The following is a 20,361-nucleotide window of genomic DNA, read 5'->3' as shown; positions in this document are numbered from 1 at the left end:
TTGTTTTGGTTATATAACCAATACTGGGACACACTTTATGGTAGATAGATTTAAATAAAATGGAAGAATCAATGCTTGAGCCATCATATGAATATGGAAACTGAAAGTAAATATTCTGTTTGGAAATTACAAATCTGTTTTGGAATATTTAAAATTGAAAGAATCAGGGTCTGAATTATATATAATTATACGGACCCTTATCAGACCCTGTCATGCTGAATAAATGGAGAATAATAATATAATAGGTAGAAGTATTGAAAAATGTGCCTGGCTTTGAACTAGCGACCTCTCGCTCTCATTCAAATACATCCTAACACTGGGCGCTAACACTAGCCTAAAGGAAAATTCATGCTAGTCTGAGCTAGTATAAGGTGACCACGCACATATATATCTTGTATCCACTTTTACGGTAACAACATATTATATATATATAGCGCTCCATTTATTTCTGCAATACTATTTTCTCTGTATTTTTATTTTTGGGGATTATAATGGGACCCATTCCCAATTGAATTATTTCATATTTAAACTAAATTTCCAAAATTTACAATTTTAGTATATTTACTCCTGAAAATATCTTTCCTAATTCACCAATTTGCTTCCCAAATTGAGACAAAAAAAGCTCGGACATGTCTCTGTGGATAAACCGCCATGAATTGCATGATCAGATTGAATGTGTAATTATGGAATGGGATCGACAAGATTATTGGATCTAGGTATATTATCTTATAGTTAACGATATATATACATTACCTTCCATTTCGAAGCACCAGTTCGTGAAGACTGACGAGACATTTTTTCTGGTTTTTAGATCAGACCTGAAAAATGGTAAACAAATTTCAGTATGCCGAAATGGTGAAAGTATCGACGAACTCGCTTTTCCAGTCACATTATGTTTTATTCTTAGCACACACAGTCGTACATGTTGCTATATTAAATGAACGATGATTTCGATCGTAACTCCGACTCAAGCATGTGCTCGTATCAAATGTAAACAATAATGGCGGGGTGGCAACTCATGTGTGCAGGAGCAGAATTGGCTGTCAAACCCTTACTCGATATAATCTCCTGGTCACAATTCAAAAGTTAAACCAAATTAAAAAAAAATACGGCTGTGCATTAGTTTACTATTCAGGTTTAAAATTTTCTGTCACTATTGAATTCAAAAGTTTCCTCTTATTTACAATATGGGCTTACATCACGTAGTATTTCTGCAAAGTACCTTATGGGTTGAAAGCCTGTTTAGGACATGAAACCAATTCGGGCACATGTCAATTCAAGCGTCTCTGTGTCTGTGAATCATCTTCAAAGCGCTTGGGTGAACTTTCACTTTTATAAGTTTGGATTTGGAGGAAGTTTGAAGTGTTTTTGAGGTGAGACGGACGTCTATAATCATTTCCTAACTATTTTGATATTGACTAGCTGACTAGAGAATCACCGTTTCAAGAGAAATGCCACTGTTTTCGAATTCGATCCCCCTCTTACACCATACTTCATTACACATTGTCACAAACTATCTCCTGTCACAGTCCCGTAGACTACTTTACTGTACTAGGGACACTAAGGGTAAAGTAAGTACAGTAAGGCCGTTTTCGTTTTTGCAGTCCAAACGGTTTGTCCAGTCGGACCGATGTTGTTCGTTTACAACGGACAAGACAAGACGGACCTGGCGATTTTATATTGTTTTCAGACGAGTCTTGACAATATGTTTGAAATATATTTAAAAACTGAAGAACCGGTTTGTCCGCATAAAGGAACAGGCCCTTGGCCTGCAAAGAATCGATCTCAAGATTACCAGCTGATTACTTTATGAGTAGTATGTACTAAGTTTTATTAAGTAAATAACAACAACACGTTCAATAAAGTGAGGGATGTACAAAATGTACATAAAGAGGTATATGTAAATGTATGTATACCTTAGAGTTTGACCTAATTTATAAAACATTTTGTAAGATTTTGGACTGGGTATGACGTTATGAACACCGAATTTATTTTTTTCACAAAGGATTTGCTATTTGACAGATTTAAGCTTTGCAGACAATAAATCGGTGTATGGCTAATCTAACTTTGTCTCCTTAACAACAGACTTAATTGTTTTAGAGTCTGCCTTAACATTCCAACTGACAGGGTAAGAAAGGCTGATTCCCTGAACGCCTACATTTTGAAATGACACCCTACTGAGTATGTTTGTACAGTAATTATAGTCTGTTCTGGTGAAGTCACTTAAGTCACCTGTATTTTACCTGTGTGTGTTACCTGTAGTTTTTGTAGTATTTCTCATCAAAATCAAAGGTCAATATTCAATGAATAAATACTGGACAAAAATATAATATTTTAGAATTACCTATATGCACATGATATTTGTCAATACTTATTTAAACAAATAAGAAATTATCAAATTAATAAATATCAATATTTATCAAATTGATATTAATTAATATTACATTGCATTAAATATTAATTAATAATTCATTGAAATTAATATTGTAAAATATTCATTGATAATTCTTTAATTATCAATTTCATCAAACCAAAAAGTAAATCAAATAATTTGCTTTGTTCTTAATTATAATTTATACTCAAATGGCTCTCTTTTCTCATTTGAACACCTCTCTGATATCACAAACACTGAAGATAATGATGTTGATAGGTAAAAATCGCTCACTTTACTGATCGAGATCAGTTAAAACGATGAGCTGTGATGTAGCCCTGGCTACGGGATGGCATAACACTTGAAGATGAATACCGGAGCTACATGTATGTATCTATATAAACTTCAAAATTATCACCAGTTTGCTCTCCTCACCATCTTCCCGTGGACCAACATCAAGGGATGCTTTTCCATTTCACCCAATACAACGACGACACTAGGAGACTGGTTTGCCCCGCAGCTGTATTGCCACTTGTACCACTACACCAATGAAAAGACGTAAGGTTCCGAGCACAAAAGGATAGAGGGAGACAGAACCGTTTGAAACCACAACGACAACGACCAAGGACAACCAACCACTTAGGAGCCTGGCACAGGAAATTCAAAAAGATTGTACACCATGCATGTACATCCCAACATCTTCACCATTATACGGACATTAAAAGACATACAGGCTACTAATGAGATAACTAGAATTCAACGTCGCGCTGAAGGTACAGAAACATTCACACTCGCCTTGTCCTTAAACAGAGACTGGATAACCAAACTATTGATATAAAAACATATAACATTCTAAGATTATAATAGTGATATTCCAAAATATATTAGCATATATGTACATGTACATTTCAAGTGCTCAATATGCTCAATACATTATTAAGATTATCATAGTGTTGTTTTCAAAATAAGATATAAAGATATATTAACTTGCAGAATTCTAATGCTCTTTTAACTTATATATCAATGTGATTAATACTATACTATAAATTTCATTTGAATCTTTTTCTATTTAAATAAATTGTTGAAATTTATATGCTAGTGTCATGGTTTTCTTTAGTTGTCAACTGATTTCTACAGGTAAGATATTTCAGGTAAATACAGAACATGTATGAAACAGACTATAATTACCCTTCCTTTGATGTCTCTGTCTATTGTTCTAAATATGTAGTTTAGTTGTCAACTGATTTCTACAGGTAAGATATTTCAGGTAAATACAGAACATGTATGAAACAGACTATAATTACCCTTCCTTTGATGTCTCTGTCTATTGTTCTAAATATGTAGGCGTTCGGGGAACACACCGTAAGAAATGGTCACATTGACTGAATATTAAGCATCACAGGTTTAAACATGCATTGATATCTAATTATGGGAAAAAAAAAACAAAAACAAAATTTTATAAAAATTTCCATCATTTTCAGGTTATGCAATAATAAAACTTAAATTGATGTACATGTCATTTAAATATGGTAAAAATTACCATCATTTTCAGGTTATGCAATAATAAAACTTAAATTGATGTACATGTCATTTAAATATGGCTGTGGTTACTTGATTTTGACAGAAAGGATCTCATTGATTTGGATGATATTGCAGAAATGTAAATTTAAGCTGAAATGATTTGTAGATTTGGTGATCATGAACTGTATGTTTGTTTGTTTTTGTTTAACGTCCTATTAACAGCCAGGGTCATTTTAGGAAGTGCCTGGTTTTGAAGGGGGAGGAAAGCTGGAGTAACCGTAGAAAAACCACCGACCTATACGGCCAGTACCTGGCAACTGCTGCACTTGGGTTTTGTACTCGCCACCCAGAGGTGGAGGGCTAGTGATAAAGTGTTTGGGAAACCTTAACCACTCGGCCCTGCAGCCCCCGTGAACTGTATGGATGTTATTTTACCCGTATTAGATATAAATTAATACATATGTTATCTTTTGGATTTAATACTGTAATTTTTATTCTGCTCTATCTATTACCTAAGCTCAGACTCATTCAAACCCTTACTGTCGTAATTTAAACGCAAAACAGCAGGGCTATGCTACTGCAGCTAGCCACAAAGGTACCGGAGGTATTAAAAAGTAGAGTACTAAAATATACAGATAGAATACATGGAACCTATTGCTAATTTCAGGGCTGTTATATGATGAAAAATTAAGTTATTTAAAAACAAAGAAGCATATTCTCTAAATGGTAATCTGTAGTAAAACTATCATGTTTTAATGATAATTTTGTTTATACTTTAGGGTGATACAGACATGGTCTTGTGGAATCAGCCCTCCACCAGTTAATCCGAAGGTCTCTGATGTTTTATTGACCAATATAAGCCATGTCTCAATCTAAACCAGGGCTTAAACAACAGAAATGGAAGGTAAGTTTTTTTATCACAGATGTGTGAATTTTTAAGTGTATCTATTTTTCTTTAATTTGCACATTGATCCTTCTGAGGTAAAATTGTTAATGACAAATATCGTTTGATAACATGTACCATATCCATATGCTTCCCTAAACCTGACATAGCATATTAGGTATAAAAAATAATATACCTTTTGATACCCACAGACAAGACGAGGAATACTTTGGAAATCTCATATACACCAGGGATTTTCCTACAATAGAGACTGAGTCCATTAAAAGGACCTGTTCCCCTAAAAAAATCTTATGAAAATTCCCAATTTGCCACTAAAAAATTCTCAATTTTGAAGTCACTTTTATTTTATTTTTAAGTATGTTTTATATACAAAGACCTATATTAAGGCAATTTTGAAAAATAAAACACAGCTACAGATAACAAAATGAAATTAAAAGTAATATAAAGGTAATATTCATCAAAGAAAAACTGAAATTTGTATGAATTTCACAATTTTTTCTTTCCCAATGTCACATTTTGTCGCGTAGAAATTCCTAATTCAATGGACCCTGGACCCAGTTGAAAAGTTGTAGGAAAATTCCTGTATACTGTTTACTTTTATATTCTGTACTATGATAACATAAGAACAATACTTACATTGAATCTGCTCTACTTATAGAAACTTTTATGATCTATTTTTCTCTGGGACCACTTCCTTCACAAAATGTCCCAATAACGCTCTTTAACAAATGGATTTTGTGTACATCATATTTCAAGCAATTGAGGAAGACTACTATGGGTGTAATTGGCCCATTTATTGCACTGGTACCTGTCTCTAGAATATCAAAATCATAAAGAATGATCAAGCTTTATAATTATGGTCTATAGGATCATGTCTCATTATTATTTTCTTTTTTTTATACATGTATAAAATGAAATTATGTTGCATTTCACTGTATTTTATATGAGGTTACTTACACCATGGATACCTATAATTAGTTCTGAATTATATGTGGGCTCATTTTATTAAGCAAACAGATTAAACTGGTAGGATAATCAACCTTATAAAGTCTTCTGATGTTATATAATCTATTTTGAGTTTAGAAAAAATTGTAACCAAGGCTTTTTCTGGGGGCGTTTTGGGGCCGTTCATGGGCCCCATTCCCAAATGAATTTATTTCATATTTAAGACAAATTCACAAAATTTGCAAGTTCTTCTGAAAAAAATCTTTTCAATTCACCAATTTTCTTGCCAAAATGAGACAAAAAGGCCCTTTCCCAAACCAGTGAGAAAAAGCCCTGGTAACATTATACTTGTTTGATGCAGAAAAAGTAAACAATGAAGACATGGCAGGATAAAAGTAATACATTTTGTATTTTGCAGAAAGCAGCATTCAAACTAGCATCAGTTGGTGGGCTGCAACGCCGGAAACCTCCCACACGGTTATCAGGGACAGCAAGATCGGGTCTAGGGACTGCTGGCCAGCTAAGTGCTGGATCACAGTTGTTGTTCCGTGATACAGCTTCCATTCATACCTCGGTAAAGGGACTGGACAGGTTTTATCATTCACATATCAATATGGTTTTTATATTATATAACGATGTAGACTTGTACATGCTTGAATGTGATGCACATTAGCTTATTGTATCGTATCTGTCTCCAATATATACGCTGTACATATTCACAATTCTTAATACCCAGTACCATGAAATGTTTGCTGTATATTGTTTTCATGGTTGTTATGGAACCACAAATATAAATACAGCAAGTACATGTATTGTATGTATAACTGTTATTTTAGTGTTCCATAGGCTAACCACGAAAGTTTGTATCACCAAAATAATTTGAAAGCTCCAAACCATGAAAGAAAGTATAACACACAAAAATTTCATGGTATACAGTAAGTGATTTGTTATTTGAAGAATTGCACCCAAGGATTTAAAACAGTCTATTGGATGTTCATTGCATAGTTTCAGATATTTTTTTTCGAAGTTCTACATTTTTAGCCAGTCACTGGTTGATGGTCAGTTGTTCAAATTGCTCTTCATCTGTGAGCTGATGGCTGTAAGAACAGGTGAAGAAAAGTATAGATATATTTTGTGAATGCCTTAAATGTTAACAGAACAGATAGTCAAAGAGGATATAGTTTGGGTGGCAAAAGAGGATATAGTATATAAAAGTACAGAAAAGAAATATAAATAGAAGTTGGTCAGATGGCACAGTGGTAACACACTTGCCTTTCACCTGAAGGCGGCCAGGGTTCAATTCCTTAATCGGAGATGGAAAAGTTATGGGGTCACCTGCCCGACCATGTGGGTTTTCTCCGGCTTCTCCGGTTTCCTCCCACAGTAAGACACCTTGTGAGCTTCAATCTGGGCCAACAAGTGTGATTAATATGAGTTGATATAACTTGTTTGGTAATGGGTGTAAAATAGATAAAGTTTACAATATTATAGAAGTTTATATACATAACCAATCATTGAACAGTGGTGAGGTCCATCAGGGATGTGTTGTACATAAATATCTACAGCAGCGAATGTTTCTGAGGATTCAGAATACATTGAAATACACTGTGATTCTTTTGTAAACAACACATTATGGTATGTAATTGTAACAGGAAAGAGAGTAGTGTGCCTCCACAGGGGATCGAACCAGCAACCTTCAGCTTACTGGTCCGCCGCTCTACTGACTGAGCTAAAGGGAAATTCCCCCTAACACGAAGCTAGAAGGTGACCATATCACTATGTACAATTAAAACCTGCCACATAATAATGACTAGTAGCAGATAGTTTTTTTGTTGTTTAAAATTATTTCTGTTGAATTCTGTAGGGTTCTACTATCGTGCGGGAGATGTACCAGCCAAAGTATGGATATGATTCCAAAACTATGAAGCGGTTTATGGAGTACCTGAAGACAACAGATCTCGAATCCGTGTTCCAGGTCCTACTTACTATACTCCTGAATCGGAATGAACTCCCATATAATCCATATCCAGGGTTTGCGGAAAAGATTTATCCCTATGTTGAGAAGTAAGGCATACTGTTGTTGTAAAAATCTAGAAAAAAGTCTAGATATATAAAGTATATCAGGAATTTCAAAAATATTTCTTTAGTTAATTGTTACTGTTTGACAGGTTTCATCTCTATCGGTACATTACATTTGTATATATATGTAATAATAGTCTATTATAATCTTTCAGCATAAATACGGTACAGTACATTGTATGTATATATAATAATGGTCTTTTAAAATCTCTGTTTGACAGGTTTCATCTCTATCAGATTTCGGAAGAGAAAATACAGCACATGTTGCGTAAGTGTTCCGACTGATAGGTCACAGAAATATATATGAAAAGTTGATTTTCTTTATCTGTCATTTATGTTTACTCAGTCTGAGGATGTTGTCTGGTATTTTGGGAATTTGACCCAGTCCTAAAGTTGGGGAAATATGTATTTTTCTGAAATCATTGTTTTTGGTTGTTTATTTTACTATTTTCTAAGTTGTCATCATCAGAATCTATAACATTCCAGTGTGATGTAATAAGCTTAGAGACTTTGTTGTCACTAAGGGTTGAGACCTGAGTCCTAGTTCCTTATGAAGAGATAATCACTAATTATCTTTTGACCTACAGGTAACAGTCTAAAGGAGACTCGCGTTGCCCACCTGTATACTGTGCGTAACTTTGAAATGGTTTGGGGATTATCCAGTATCCTTAGAGTGGTCAGTGCACAGAGACTGATTCGATTTAAGTGGGTAGTGGACGACCTGGTCATCGATCCTCAGAAACTGACCTTAGAAGAAGGTTACACTGTGAGTAAAATGACCTTTGACCTACTGTCAGAATTGACCTAAGCATTTCATTATTTGTTTCTTTATTAGTTCTGTTAATTATCTTATGACTCTTGATTTTATTGCTGAAATGAACATCTTGTAGATTATCATGTGAAGATCACAGGATGTAGTATTAATGATTTCATCTACCATATACACTGCTAAATTTGGTAAAGATCATGTGATATTGAGTTGTGTTGATCACATGATATCATGATCATGTGACCTTTGTAAATGTGATGATGATCATGGTTATGTAACAGCCTGCGATCAAGATCACATCACCTTACTGTCTGATCAATATACTGTAACATTATCTGACAGTCTGTGATCATTATCATGTGATCATACAATCTGATCAATTACATGATCTTATACATGACTTCGGACATGACAAGCTTGTTGACCAAAGAAGACAAACAACTAAACCCATAGATTGAATTGAAATAGGCCGTTTATTTATTAAACGACAATTGAAACAAACTTGCAATACAAGTTGATATTCATAAAATCAACCATATGAATCGAACTTTGGTCCAAGGTGGGGATACAAAACCGCCACCTTAAACTAAAAACTTAAGTTACAACAAAATACTCATATGTGTGAAACTTAGATGTAAAGGTAGTTACAAAAATTGACCACATACAATATCCAGAAATTCAATGATATAATCATGTTGACATAAAATGTTCAAAATTGATACAGGTAACATAGTATAACAAAAGGAGGATGCTGGGGAGGAGGCGGGTAGATAAATGCCAACATTAAAATGATGTAAACACAAACTGACCTTGACTTGTGTCCATTAGTGATGCAGTCTGTTTCAGTGGCTGGGTAGCTACTGTTACCGTGTAATAGGTATATATAGTAAAATCACTGCGCGTGACCTTTCACCTCCATAACCCTGCGCCCTCACTCTGTTATGAAACCCTTTGATAGGGACTATAACAAGCATTTAATATATGCTACATAATTCAAGATGTATTTTAATTTACTCCTTAGCATGTATAAATGATATTAAAATTGCATTTTAATTGTTTATTATTTTTTGTAGCGATGATCACATGATCTTATAGTCTGCAATCTAAATCACCTGACCTTACTGTGATGATGATCACATGATCTTGCACTTTTACAGCTAGTGTACTCATGAACTTTGTGAAATTTTTTTTTTTTAATTTTTTTTTTTTAATTTTTTTTTTAACAATTAATTTTAACTGGATTGACATTTCACAGGCTGATGTGATTCTGTCTGTGGTGGGGCCCTGTATTTTTGAAGGCACCTTTTACAGCACCACTCAACATTTACAAATCCGTAAAGAATTTGTTCTGTATGGAGAAGACAGTTCTAAAGTGAGTAATTTTTAAATATAGCATGTATAATTACTCTCCTAGAAGTGGTATTTTTGGGGGAAGATCTTAATTGGTAATCTCTACATCAAATCCACTGATGCAGTGAAAATTCTTATAACAGACATTATTGTAAACTCAAACTACATTAAAATTAAAACGGTGATACAAATACAAAATTCACGTTATTTATCAATTTAAGTTTAAAATACTTGGATTGATCCATTTTTTGCATTCTATACTCTGAATAAATCACAATGATCAGCATAAAAATATACATGTATGCTCTTTTATATAGCAGTTTGATTTATCAGGGATCATTTATGTGTACTCTAAATTTTTTCAACAAGACTTTGTTTAATATTTAAAACTTAGCATGTACAAAATTAATCTCATAAGTTATGATTTAACTATGGAAGTTTAAAATCGTTTCTCTTGACCTCATCCTGAATCTATAGTCAGAAAAATTTTTCCTCAAATCTAATTGATGATTTAACTCCTTTTAAAGAGTAATTAATCCTCCATCTTCTTTTAAATTAGGGTGTGACAGAATTTGTGCAGGTTGTTGAGATTGAAATAAATGAGATGTACACCTCAAAACAGCATCAAATCTTGGGCGTGAATGTGTTTGCTAGTGATGGAACAGGAGCTGGAGGTCATCAAGAGTTCTGGGAGCCAGACCGGATCTCTCAGGAGCAGGTAGGTCAAATTGTTTATAAATGCATTCTGATTTGCTAATTTACTTTCAGAGGGGGCAAGGGCATTTTTAATTGTCCTGACCAACCACTATTATTTTAGACAAGGACTCCAGTGACCCATTGTGATTGCCAATAAAGCTAAATTTTTGACAGTTTTCTTCAGATCCATGCAAACACTGTTCAAATATGGAAGATCTTGCTGTGTTTTTCATCACTACCAGATCCAATGCCAGCCTCCCATGTTTGCTATATCTTATATTGGACAACTGCACTTTTGGTTATATATTGTTTATTAGATTTACGTTCTTAAATGTTTCACTCTTTTTAGCAATGAAAATGTTTATGGTAGTAACTACCTTTCAAATTATTTCTGTCGAATTTATAAAGCAATTCTCTCGTATACTGGTAATATGATATGTTACAAAATCTAATGTACATAACATTTCATCTCTAGGAGATGTTTGAGAAACAGCTGACAGAAACTGTACAGGGCAACAAGTTCATCAAGATCGAGGTAAGAACCACTCTGTGTCTGGAGCCGACATTTATTGTAGGGTCCTGTACATGTAGCTACATATTGTATTTAATGTCTGACAGTGTTGATAGGCTTTTAAACCCTATCAATTATATTGCTGGATAAATGTTTAATATAATGAGACTGTAAGAGATGTGAATCCTTGTGTGGTTAAAATTAGGTTGATCTCAATTCCACTTATTCAATTACAAACATTAATTTTGTGGTGACAAATTTGATGTAAAATCATGAAATTCAGTTCTTAATTTCTCAGAAAAATCATTTCACTATTTAAATTTGAAATCAGAGTTAGTCTGATCAAAATATTGTCTGTTACAATCTACAATATTTCAATAATATTAGCCAAAATTTTCTATCAACGATATACCACTGTACAAGCTGACTCTGTTTAACACTCCAGTGTGTATTCCTTCTGGACCCTAACTACCCAAAATACATAAGGGGTCAGATCCAGTATGGACTCAACTTCGTCACTGTTGATGAGAAGAAAGGAGAGGAAAAGTATGTATGTCAAGGTCATCAAACATATACTGGTGGTAGCTAGATTTTCTGATTTATGTGTCACAATTATTATTATGCCCCTGTAGGAGTTAGTTAGGGGTATACTGTGTACCCTGATTTCATCTGACCATCAAGTTAGCCGTCCATCAGTTAATCTGTTGTCACAAAATAGTGTAAGTTTTTCAGCAAGCTTTTTTAAACAATTTGTTGGGATCAAAATAAACAGGGGAATGAGGGAATTCATGTTGTGCCAAAACATTTCTAGTTTCTTTATAATTTCTTTTTGCCAAAAATAATCGCTGCATTAAACCTAATAAGTGGGCTTACAAATATACAAATTACATTTGACGATTTCAAGGAAAGATTTCTTTGTGAAATAAGGCATGATTTTTTTTAGAAGTAGTTTGCTCATAATTTATTTCTCTGGACCATATAGTTATAACACAAGGCTAAGGGGAAGTAACTCATGAAGGAATTGAATGTCTTCCACACCTCATTACACACTTATAATTACAAACACATACATTAGAGTACATGGTACAAATACATTAATTCCAGCATATATAACTATTATAGACAGATACAGACTTAGATCAGAAGTTGGAGACAGGGATAAGAGAACATTTATAATGATGAATTTTAAATTATTGAAAAAAGATAAAATCCAGCCACAATACTAGCTGGGTATAGTCTGAGGTGAGAAAGAATTAAAAGCAGATTACTTGTGTTCCACATACAGCTGGCTTAAGGTAGACCGACCCTTCGGGTTTCCTCTGATAGATCTCCTTAATTTTATTTTTATTTCAATGTTAATTATGCTCTTATCACAAAAAGCACATAAAAAACATATGTCACCACGTTCGTTCTACTACCAGGGCCACATAAATATACGTATTACTCAATAGCTGAACCATATTTTTAAGGATTTTGGTAGATTTTATCTTTCCCCGATAATATTCAGCTAAAGCATAAAAAGAAGTTTATATCTGATTTGTATCATCAGTATGAGCAATATCATTCATAATTATCAAAAAAGAGAAGATTCTTTGGGTGGTTAACAAAATATGGCTATTTTTATACGAAAAACCTGTTATTTTTAGTGAAAAATTGATTAAAAAAATACACGTTTATTTTTTTCCTGAAAAAATGAACAGAAAAATGACCCCCTTTTTTTTGCTTAATTAAAAATTTCATATGTATGCTTTAAGAAAAATAAATAAAAATAACACCTCACCATATTACTTTTCACACTATGGCCGTTTACTTTGCTGGTACCCCAAAACTTTTGCTTCAAGTTTGGCTCAAATTACCAAATTAGAGCAGTTATTTTGAAATCTGAGATTGATGAATTTTTTTGTTTAATCTTTACCATTTTCTTTCATAAATTATGTTGTAATCTATGTTACTAGTGCTTTCTTTTTTTCTAAAAGAATTTTATTTGTTTGATTTCCCAAACACAATTAACATTTTCCGGATATTTTCCTCTTTTCCGGATGAAAATTAGAACATTACACTAACGGTCCTTCAGACGCTTGCTTCTAATACGCCATGTCATACGAAGCGTATCGGTGATACAGAATGCCAGAACATTTGCATCGCTAAACATGTTGCTCGAGTGTCGAGTGTCGAGCGTTCCAACCTATGCGATAATGTAGTATTTGTGGTAATGCAAGATTTATATCTTCCGCGTTTACTGTCAATACATGACTGATATTAGTTGTAACCTGCATATGTTTAGGATGATTTACCGTAGGCCTACCTACCTGATTATAAAACGATATTATCATACTGTATCATTCCAGTACCTGTATGTCCGCGTGAGTAATACATGTAGGTCTACTGTTTACATTGACGTAGCTATCAAACTAAAACACCAGCGAGCTTAACGTCATTGTTCTGGATTTTAATGGCATTTATTTGCCATTTGGCGGGTACACAGGGTTTGACTTCTGCACTTTATTTTCATCTAAACTAGCCTAGAGTCTCGGCGCACATAAGACCATATAAAATTATAGTTGTGTTTCCCATTTCGGCTCCAAAAAAAATAAGGTAGGTATGAAGGAAAAACCTAATTTTTTTTTTCATTTTATTCCTTTCCCGACCAAAATATTTATTTTTTATTTGAAGGTAATCCATATCTTGATATACACTGTTTGATATAATAATGACTGTGGGATCTTCAAATCTCTTATGTACCACAAACAAGCATGTGTCCAAATTTCTGGACCAGAAGATGTGACTTTGACTGGCAATTATTTACAGATCATCTGTGATTTAGGATTTACAACTCAAAATATTTAAAAAAAAAATGTTTTAGGGTCGGCAGAAAAAAACAAGGGTAGGTCGGGAAAGGGGAAACACAATTAAAATTGTATTTGGCCTAACAATGATTGCATGACCTCAAAGAATTATTTTGCTTTATTGTATCAGTTTGATATCAAGTTCTTGAGCCTTTGATGATAAAATATTAACATACAAAAATAAAACTTCAGCAGAATATTATCAATCATGTTTATAGAAGAAATTTATAAATTACATGTACATGTGGTGTCATACTCATGGTACATTTACTAATGAATAAAATATATGGATAAAATTCTTGTTGTGTGTTACATGTATTGTTGGATTTCTGATGAAAAAAAGGAACCTTTTATATCAAAAAATATTTCTGATACAGGATCATGAGTATTTTCCATCAATCATAAATATATAAATCGTATTTAGAGTAGAAGAATTTGTGCTTGTCAATCCGTCGTCCGTTTTTGTTATGATCTATTTATAAAACTGCTCGAACCTAGTAGAGAGCTCCCCATGGAGTGAAATCTCCAGCCTAGACCGATCACAAGAAACGTGCTTTATAATTAGCCAACAGTTAAATACAATATTTATAATATATCCAGAATATGAGTAAAAAGGCACTTAACATCTTCATCAATTTTACGGGTTTCAGTTTTTGAAAAATTGTCGAATGTCAACGTAAATTTCGTGAGAGTTTATATAGATCAGAGACATATATACAGAGAGATTGGCAGCTCTCTATTTGCCCTTGTGTTTACATAGTGGCCCCTGACCTTCCCACAATCCTTTGCGGTCGCTCGGTTCAGTCTTCACTAGACGCCATATTGGAGAAAACTTGAAAACCAGACACATAATTATCGATAATTTCTATTTGAAATCATCACCAAGATCCAATTATGTGCTTTAATTTTATTAATATCAAAGTGCAGAAGTGTCATCAATATGAAATATATCACAATTTGCTGTCCAAGTGTTTGTATTTTGAGTATGAAAGTCAAGCACAACGCAGGAAAGATCGGCGGGAATCTCCAATTTTCGAAAAGTCCCTAAAGGGTTTTCGAGAATACGGATAAATGACAACAATGTGCATGATAATCAAGACCACATTCCATAAGTATGATAGTTTTTGGCTAATGTGGTAACTTTTGTAGTGGCCTAGATAAAACAATGTGCTTTTTGTGTGCGTTTAAAATTGACGATGTTTTGGTCGGACGTAATGACTGCTTAATTACAAACTTGGACATGTTGAATAGGACCCAATGGATTTTCGAAAATACGGATAAATGACAACAATATGCATGCTCAATAAGACTATATCCCATAAGTTTGATAGTTTTTGGTTAATGTGGTAACTTTTGTAGTGGCCAAAATAAAACGATGTGCTTTTTGTGTGCGTTTAAAATAGACGATGTTTTGGTCTGACGTAATGGCGGCTATTTACAAACTTGGACATGTCGAATAGGACCCAATGGATTTTTAGAAAATACGGATAAATGGCAACAATGTGCATGATCAATAAGACTATATCCCATAAGTATGATAGTTTTTGGTTAATGTGGTAACTTTTGTAGTGGCCTAGATAAAACAATGTGCTTTTTGTGTGCGTTTAAAATTGACGATGTTTTGGTCGGACGTAATGGCGGCTTAATTACAAACTTGGACATGTCGAATAGGACCCAATGGATTTTCGAAAATACGGATAAATGACAACAATATGCATGATCAATAAGACTATATCCCATAAGTTTGATAGTTTTTGGTTAATGTGGTAACTTTTGTAGTGGCCTAAATAAAACGATGTGCTTTTTGTGTGCGTTTAAAATTGACGATGTTTTGGTCTGACGTAATGGCGGCTTAATTACAAACTTGGACATATCGAATAGGACCCAATGGATTTTCGAAAATACGGATAAATGACAACAATATGCATGATCAATAAGACTATATCCCATAAGTTTGATAGTTTTTGGTTAATGTGGTAACTTTTGTAGTGGCCAAAATAAAACGATGTGCTTTCTGTGTGTATTTAAAATGACGATGTTTTGGTCTGACGTAATGACGAATTAACCATCATCAAACTTTATTTCCTCCCAAAGGAGATAAGTGGAATACAACAAAATCGACAGAAAAAAAAAGTAATATCAAAATAAGTGAAGAGTTCATTTAGCGCGCTTTCCATGAGTAGCTACTATGTAGCTTACTCACTATCGCGTACTTGCATCATAATCAGGGCGAGAATAAGCGCGTGACGCTAACAACGAATCGAGCCGCCTTCATAAGGAAGCGATTCCTGCAAATATCATCATCAAATGGAATGTTCTTACTAGCGCCTAGTAGGACTTGAACAAATGATGCGTTGTTCTCGCATGTCACGATGTTGAAAACACGTGGGCCAAAATCGTTCAGAATATCTTGTAGGAAACGTTCACGTGATTCCCTGAAGTGGGGGCAGATGGAGCTGCTATGCACGATGACATCGCTGAAGGGCTGGTTGCACAAGACACACACTGCACTAACATGGCTTGAGGTCAATTTTGCACATAACGATTGAATTATCTGGGTGTCTGGTAGAGATTCCGCGACTTGCCACATAACGTAAGGTCCATATGAGCAGTGGCACGCACGAAACAATTCAAAATCGCGATCAGATGCCATGCGATCCTGTAAGGCTTTGTTTTCGGTACTAGATATAGCCGCCTTTACTAGACGTTTCCATTGCCGTTTCGGAGGAAAGACGTAGGTTTGAGTATATGTAACAAGGTACGGAAATAGTTTATATCTCTGGAGCACATTGGTTATATCTGGGAAGTACCCGTTGGCGCGAGGGCATCCAGGTTTGAAGGCATGCGCACTCAGAAACGAATATAGTCGCGCTAAGAAAATCCTTTTAACCAGAAAAGAGCAGTCAAGGGAGATAACTTTCTGTAAGAAGCACAGCTTAATTACAAACTTGGACATATCGAATAGGACCCAATGGATTTTCGAAAATACGGATAAATGACAACAATATGCATGATCAATAAGACTATATCCCATAAGTTTGATAGTTTTTGGTTAATGTGGTAACTTTTGTAGTGGCCAAAATAAAACGATGTGCTTTCTGTGTGTATTTAAAATGACGATGTTTTGGTCTGACGTAATGACGAATTAACCAGAACATGTCGAATAAGTTCCAATACTATGATACACACATGCGCAAAGCCCGATTTACCTGCGCTCGCGTGTGTTTGATAGGAGACAAGACGCTCTCGATAAGGGATATGCTTGAGTTGTCACGAATAAAGGGAGCCACTACGTGTACGGGGAAATAGCGATGTTACTAATCTCTCTGTATATATGTCTCTGTATAGATCTATTATACCATCCATGCATGTTGCAAGTTTTGTGTTTATGTCCCATGCGTTTCCTCCTTTTTAAACGAACATTAATGTTCGGTTATTGTGATCAAGAACTGGACTGAGAAATATAACCATATATGGTAGCCACATTCACCAATACGCCATCTACTGTCTGTTTCAATGAAATATGGCTGCCCCCATTGCCTTACGCTTCAAATAATTTACTTGCAAAAACATCTTCGTTTTATATAGTAGTTTTACCGAAAAGGTTGAAATGTATTCAGTAGGTGTTTTCAAGATGCATACGATTTGAGAAATGCATAACGCTAGCGAAATGAGAAGACTAAATGAACTTTGCGAATAACTCCGGTCCAGGTCAATATATTTATGTAAACAACTATTGCGCAGGCGCATTCGTCTCCGGATGTTTAGAAAGTTTTGCTCTTCTGTGTTCTTTCCAAAACGGCTGACATTATAGCATAGGTCTTCATATGTGTCCGCGATTTACTTAAATGTGTAATATATATATTCTAGAATGTTACATCATTATCAACTAGGTGTGTATTTCTATAATTTAGAGAAAGAAATATATCAATGACGGCATACGAGACGATACATTGTATCATACTATACTGTAGTTACTGTACGTGTTTGCGAGAAAGAACTGTACATATGTATAGGCTTACAATTAGGTGGCATTTGTGGTCAGGGTGACTGGTCATAGCGTTAAAATTGTCATCGATTTCCATATACCAGTTTCCTTTGACGAAAATGACCCAATAAATCAAATGCATATGATAATATCTTGCTATGTGCACGGGATTGCTTGTTGTAGGCGATACTTGGAACGTATTTACTGTTGTAAGGGAGGTAACTGCAAGATTTACGGAAATCAAAAATAAACCAATTTGATTGGTCGATTCTTCCTTCACTTTGGCATGGGGTGTACAATCGAAGTGACAGATAACTACGGCAATATTCAGATGATATCAACAATAACATCTTTGGATACGTGTGGTTGGCAGTTGTTGTCATGTTTAAAATGAACAATTATATAGCTTGTTTTTATTTCGGCAAAGACGAGAATATTTACTGAAACGGACCACACGTGAAGCAGACTTGGAAATACCGAAACGAAGAAAAATCGGGCTTAATTATAATATAAATTGGCATTATTTTCAGAGGATTGACCAAAATATATGTTCTGCAATGCCTGATTGTATCATATATAAAATATTAGAGGTTTATTTGACCGAATTTTAAATTAATTATTCATTTGCGAATCGCGGCCCGATTGTCGTTGGAGTTGAATTACCGAAATGGCCGATAGTCGACCCAAAATCGATATTTTTACGAGAATTTTTGTTTTCTTTTACCTGAAAGTATTTTGAAATAATTTGCAAAATACCGAATTCACGACCAAATTTTCGATTGCGACGAACTTCTGTGACGGTGTTAAGTTCATGTTAAGTCAATCTGATTAAAATCAGCTGTTACATGGCTACGTTTACTATGCACTACGTCTACTAGGTATTTTTTTTTAAAGACGGATATCCGGATTATCTAAAAACAAATGCAAAAATACTTGTGATATTCACTTAATTTGATATTCAGTGGTTAATTGTTATCTGTAGTTTGATAACTTCTGATATTTTGTGATTGATACTCTATATAATATTGCTGTGGAACTTGTGTTATTTTTCAAACAAATTCATTTTAATAATTTGTTAATTTAGAATTTTCATCAAGTCATAATCAAGACACCATACTTCAAACACAGAGTAATCGATGAATTGATAAACTGAAAATTTAAGTCAAGCAAATGAGTTAATATTTACCTTAAATATTTTTTCAATATACAACAAATGTTCAGATGACTATTTGTGCCATGCTGTTACAAGATTTCAGTTACAATTCTAAAATTGAATTAGTATGTAAATATATGTTATCCTGTCAATATCCACAAAGCGAGTGTAGTCTACTGTACTCAAAGTCATGCCAGTAGATAGCGGTACATATACTTTCTGCTTACATCTAGTGCTTACTTGTGTGAACTATTAATCAATAACAAAATGGTTCATATACATTTCTATATATGACTTCACAAATTATGTGGTGTCTGAAGATCTGAATGAAGTGAATAAACAATGTATTAAATTATTTTTATGAAATATTCAAGTCACAGATCATTCTCTTTTTTAAAATATTGATTTCAGGTCCATTTTGGTAATTCAAATATGACGGCAATCAGGCCTCGAATGGCGAATGATTACAAACATTTTAAATACGTCTCGGTCAAATAAACCCCTAATATTTTACATATGATTAATTTTGACATTGGAGAACATATAATTGTGTCCATTCTCTAATATAAGCACTGGTAGAAAGTACAGAATAGAGCTTGATAAATATATAATCAAAATTACTAATTACCCCGGTAAATATAACATTTTACGTAAACCTCCCATGACTGATGGTGAACTTAAACTTGCAAATCTCCTGTGTCATTCCAATTTTGATATGTGTAAATATATACACGAACGGTATATATATAGATATAGATATGGAATTATTCACAAATTTGCATACAGTTATGGAATCTTATAACACCCCAAAAACTGTTCTCTCCACCTAAAGGATATGATTTGTGCAATTACATTGCTGAACTGTGTGGTTCACTATGATTGGATGGTCAACATTGGAAAGGGACAATAAATAGGGAATGTGTCATCCCATCGAATGGACTGTAACCTTTATCAGTTTGAAGTTGAAAATGAAGCTTGAAGTTTTCTTTTCCTGTTTGCTGAATTATTTGATGAAGATAGTCTTTATATGGTTGTTATTCTTTATCACATTGTGTACAATGCTGTAATTATACCAGAAGTATATCTTCTCATATAAAGATTTATTAACATCAAATGATTCCTGAACAAAAGGAGTCGAAGTTTTTTGTTTTGAAGTACCATACATGCTTGAGTACAGTTTCAATAGGATACATTCCTAATCCGGGCCTTGATTAGCAGCTCTGGTTTT

At 34.1% G+C, this 20,361-nt stretch overlaps 1 protein-coding gene across 1 annotated transcript in view; it reads right to left on the bottom strand.

The window, feature by feature from the left end:
- The window catches only part of LOC117332781, a 43,256-nt gene extending 42,255 nt beyond the window's left edge, over positions 1-1,001 (bottom strand). The window contains 1 exon segment of the mRNA XM_033891812.1: positions 754-1,001. Coding sequence (XP_033747703.1) covers positions 754-795 — 42 coding nt within the window. The 5' untranslated portion in view covers positions 796-1,001.
- Between the last annotated feature and the right edge of the window lie 19,360 nt (positions 1,002-20,361).

This window comes from Pecten maximus, chromosome 8 (genome assembly GCF_902652985.1).
Source record: "Pecten maximus chromosome 8, xPecMax1.1, whole genome shotgun sequence".
NCBI classification, from domain to species: domain Eukaryota; kingdom Metazoa; phylum Mollusca; class Bivalvia; order Pectinida; family Pectinidae; genus Pecten; species Pecten maximus.
This window is presented reverse-complemented; position numbering and strand designations above follow the sequence as displayed.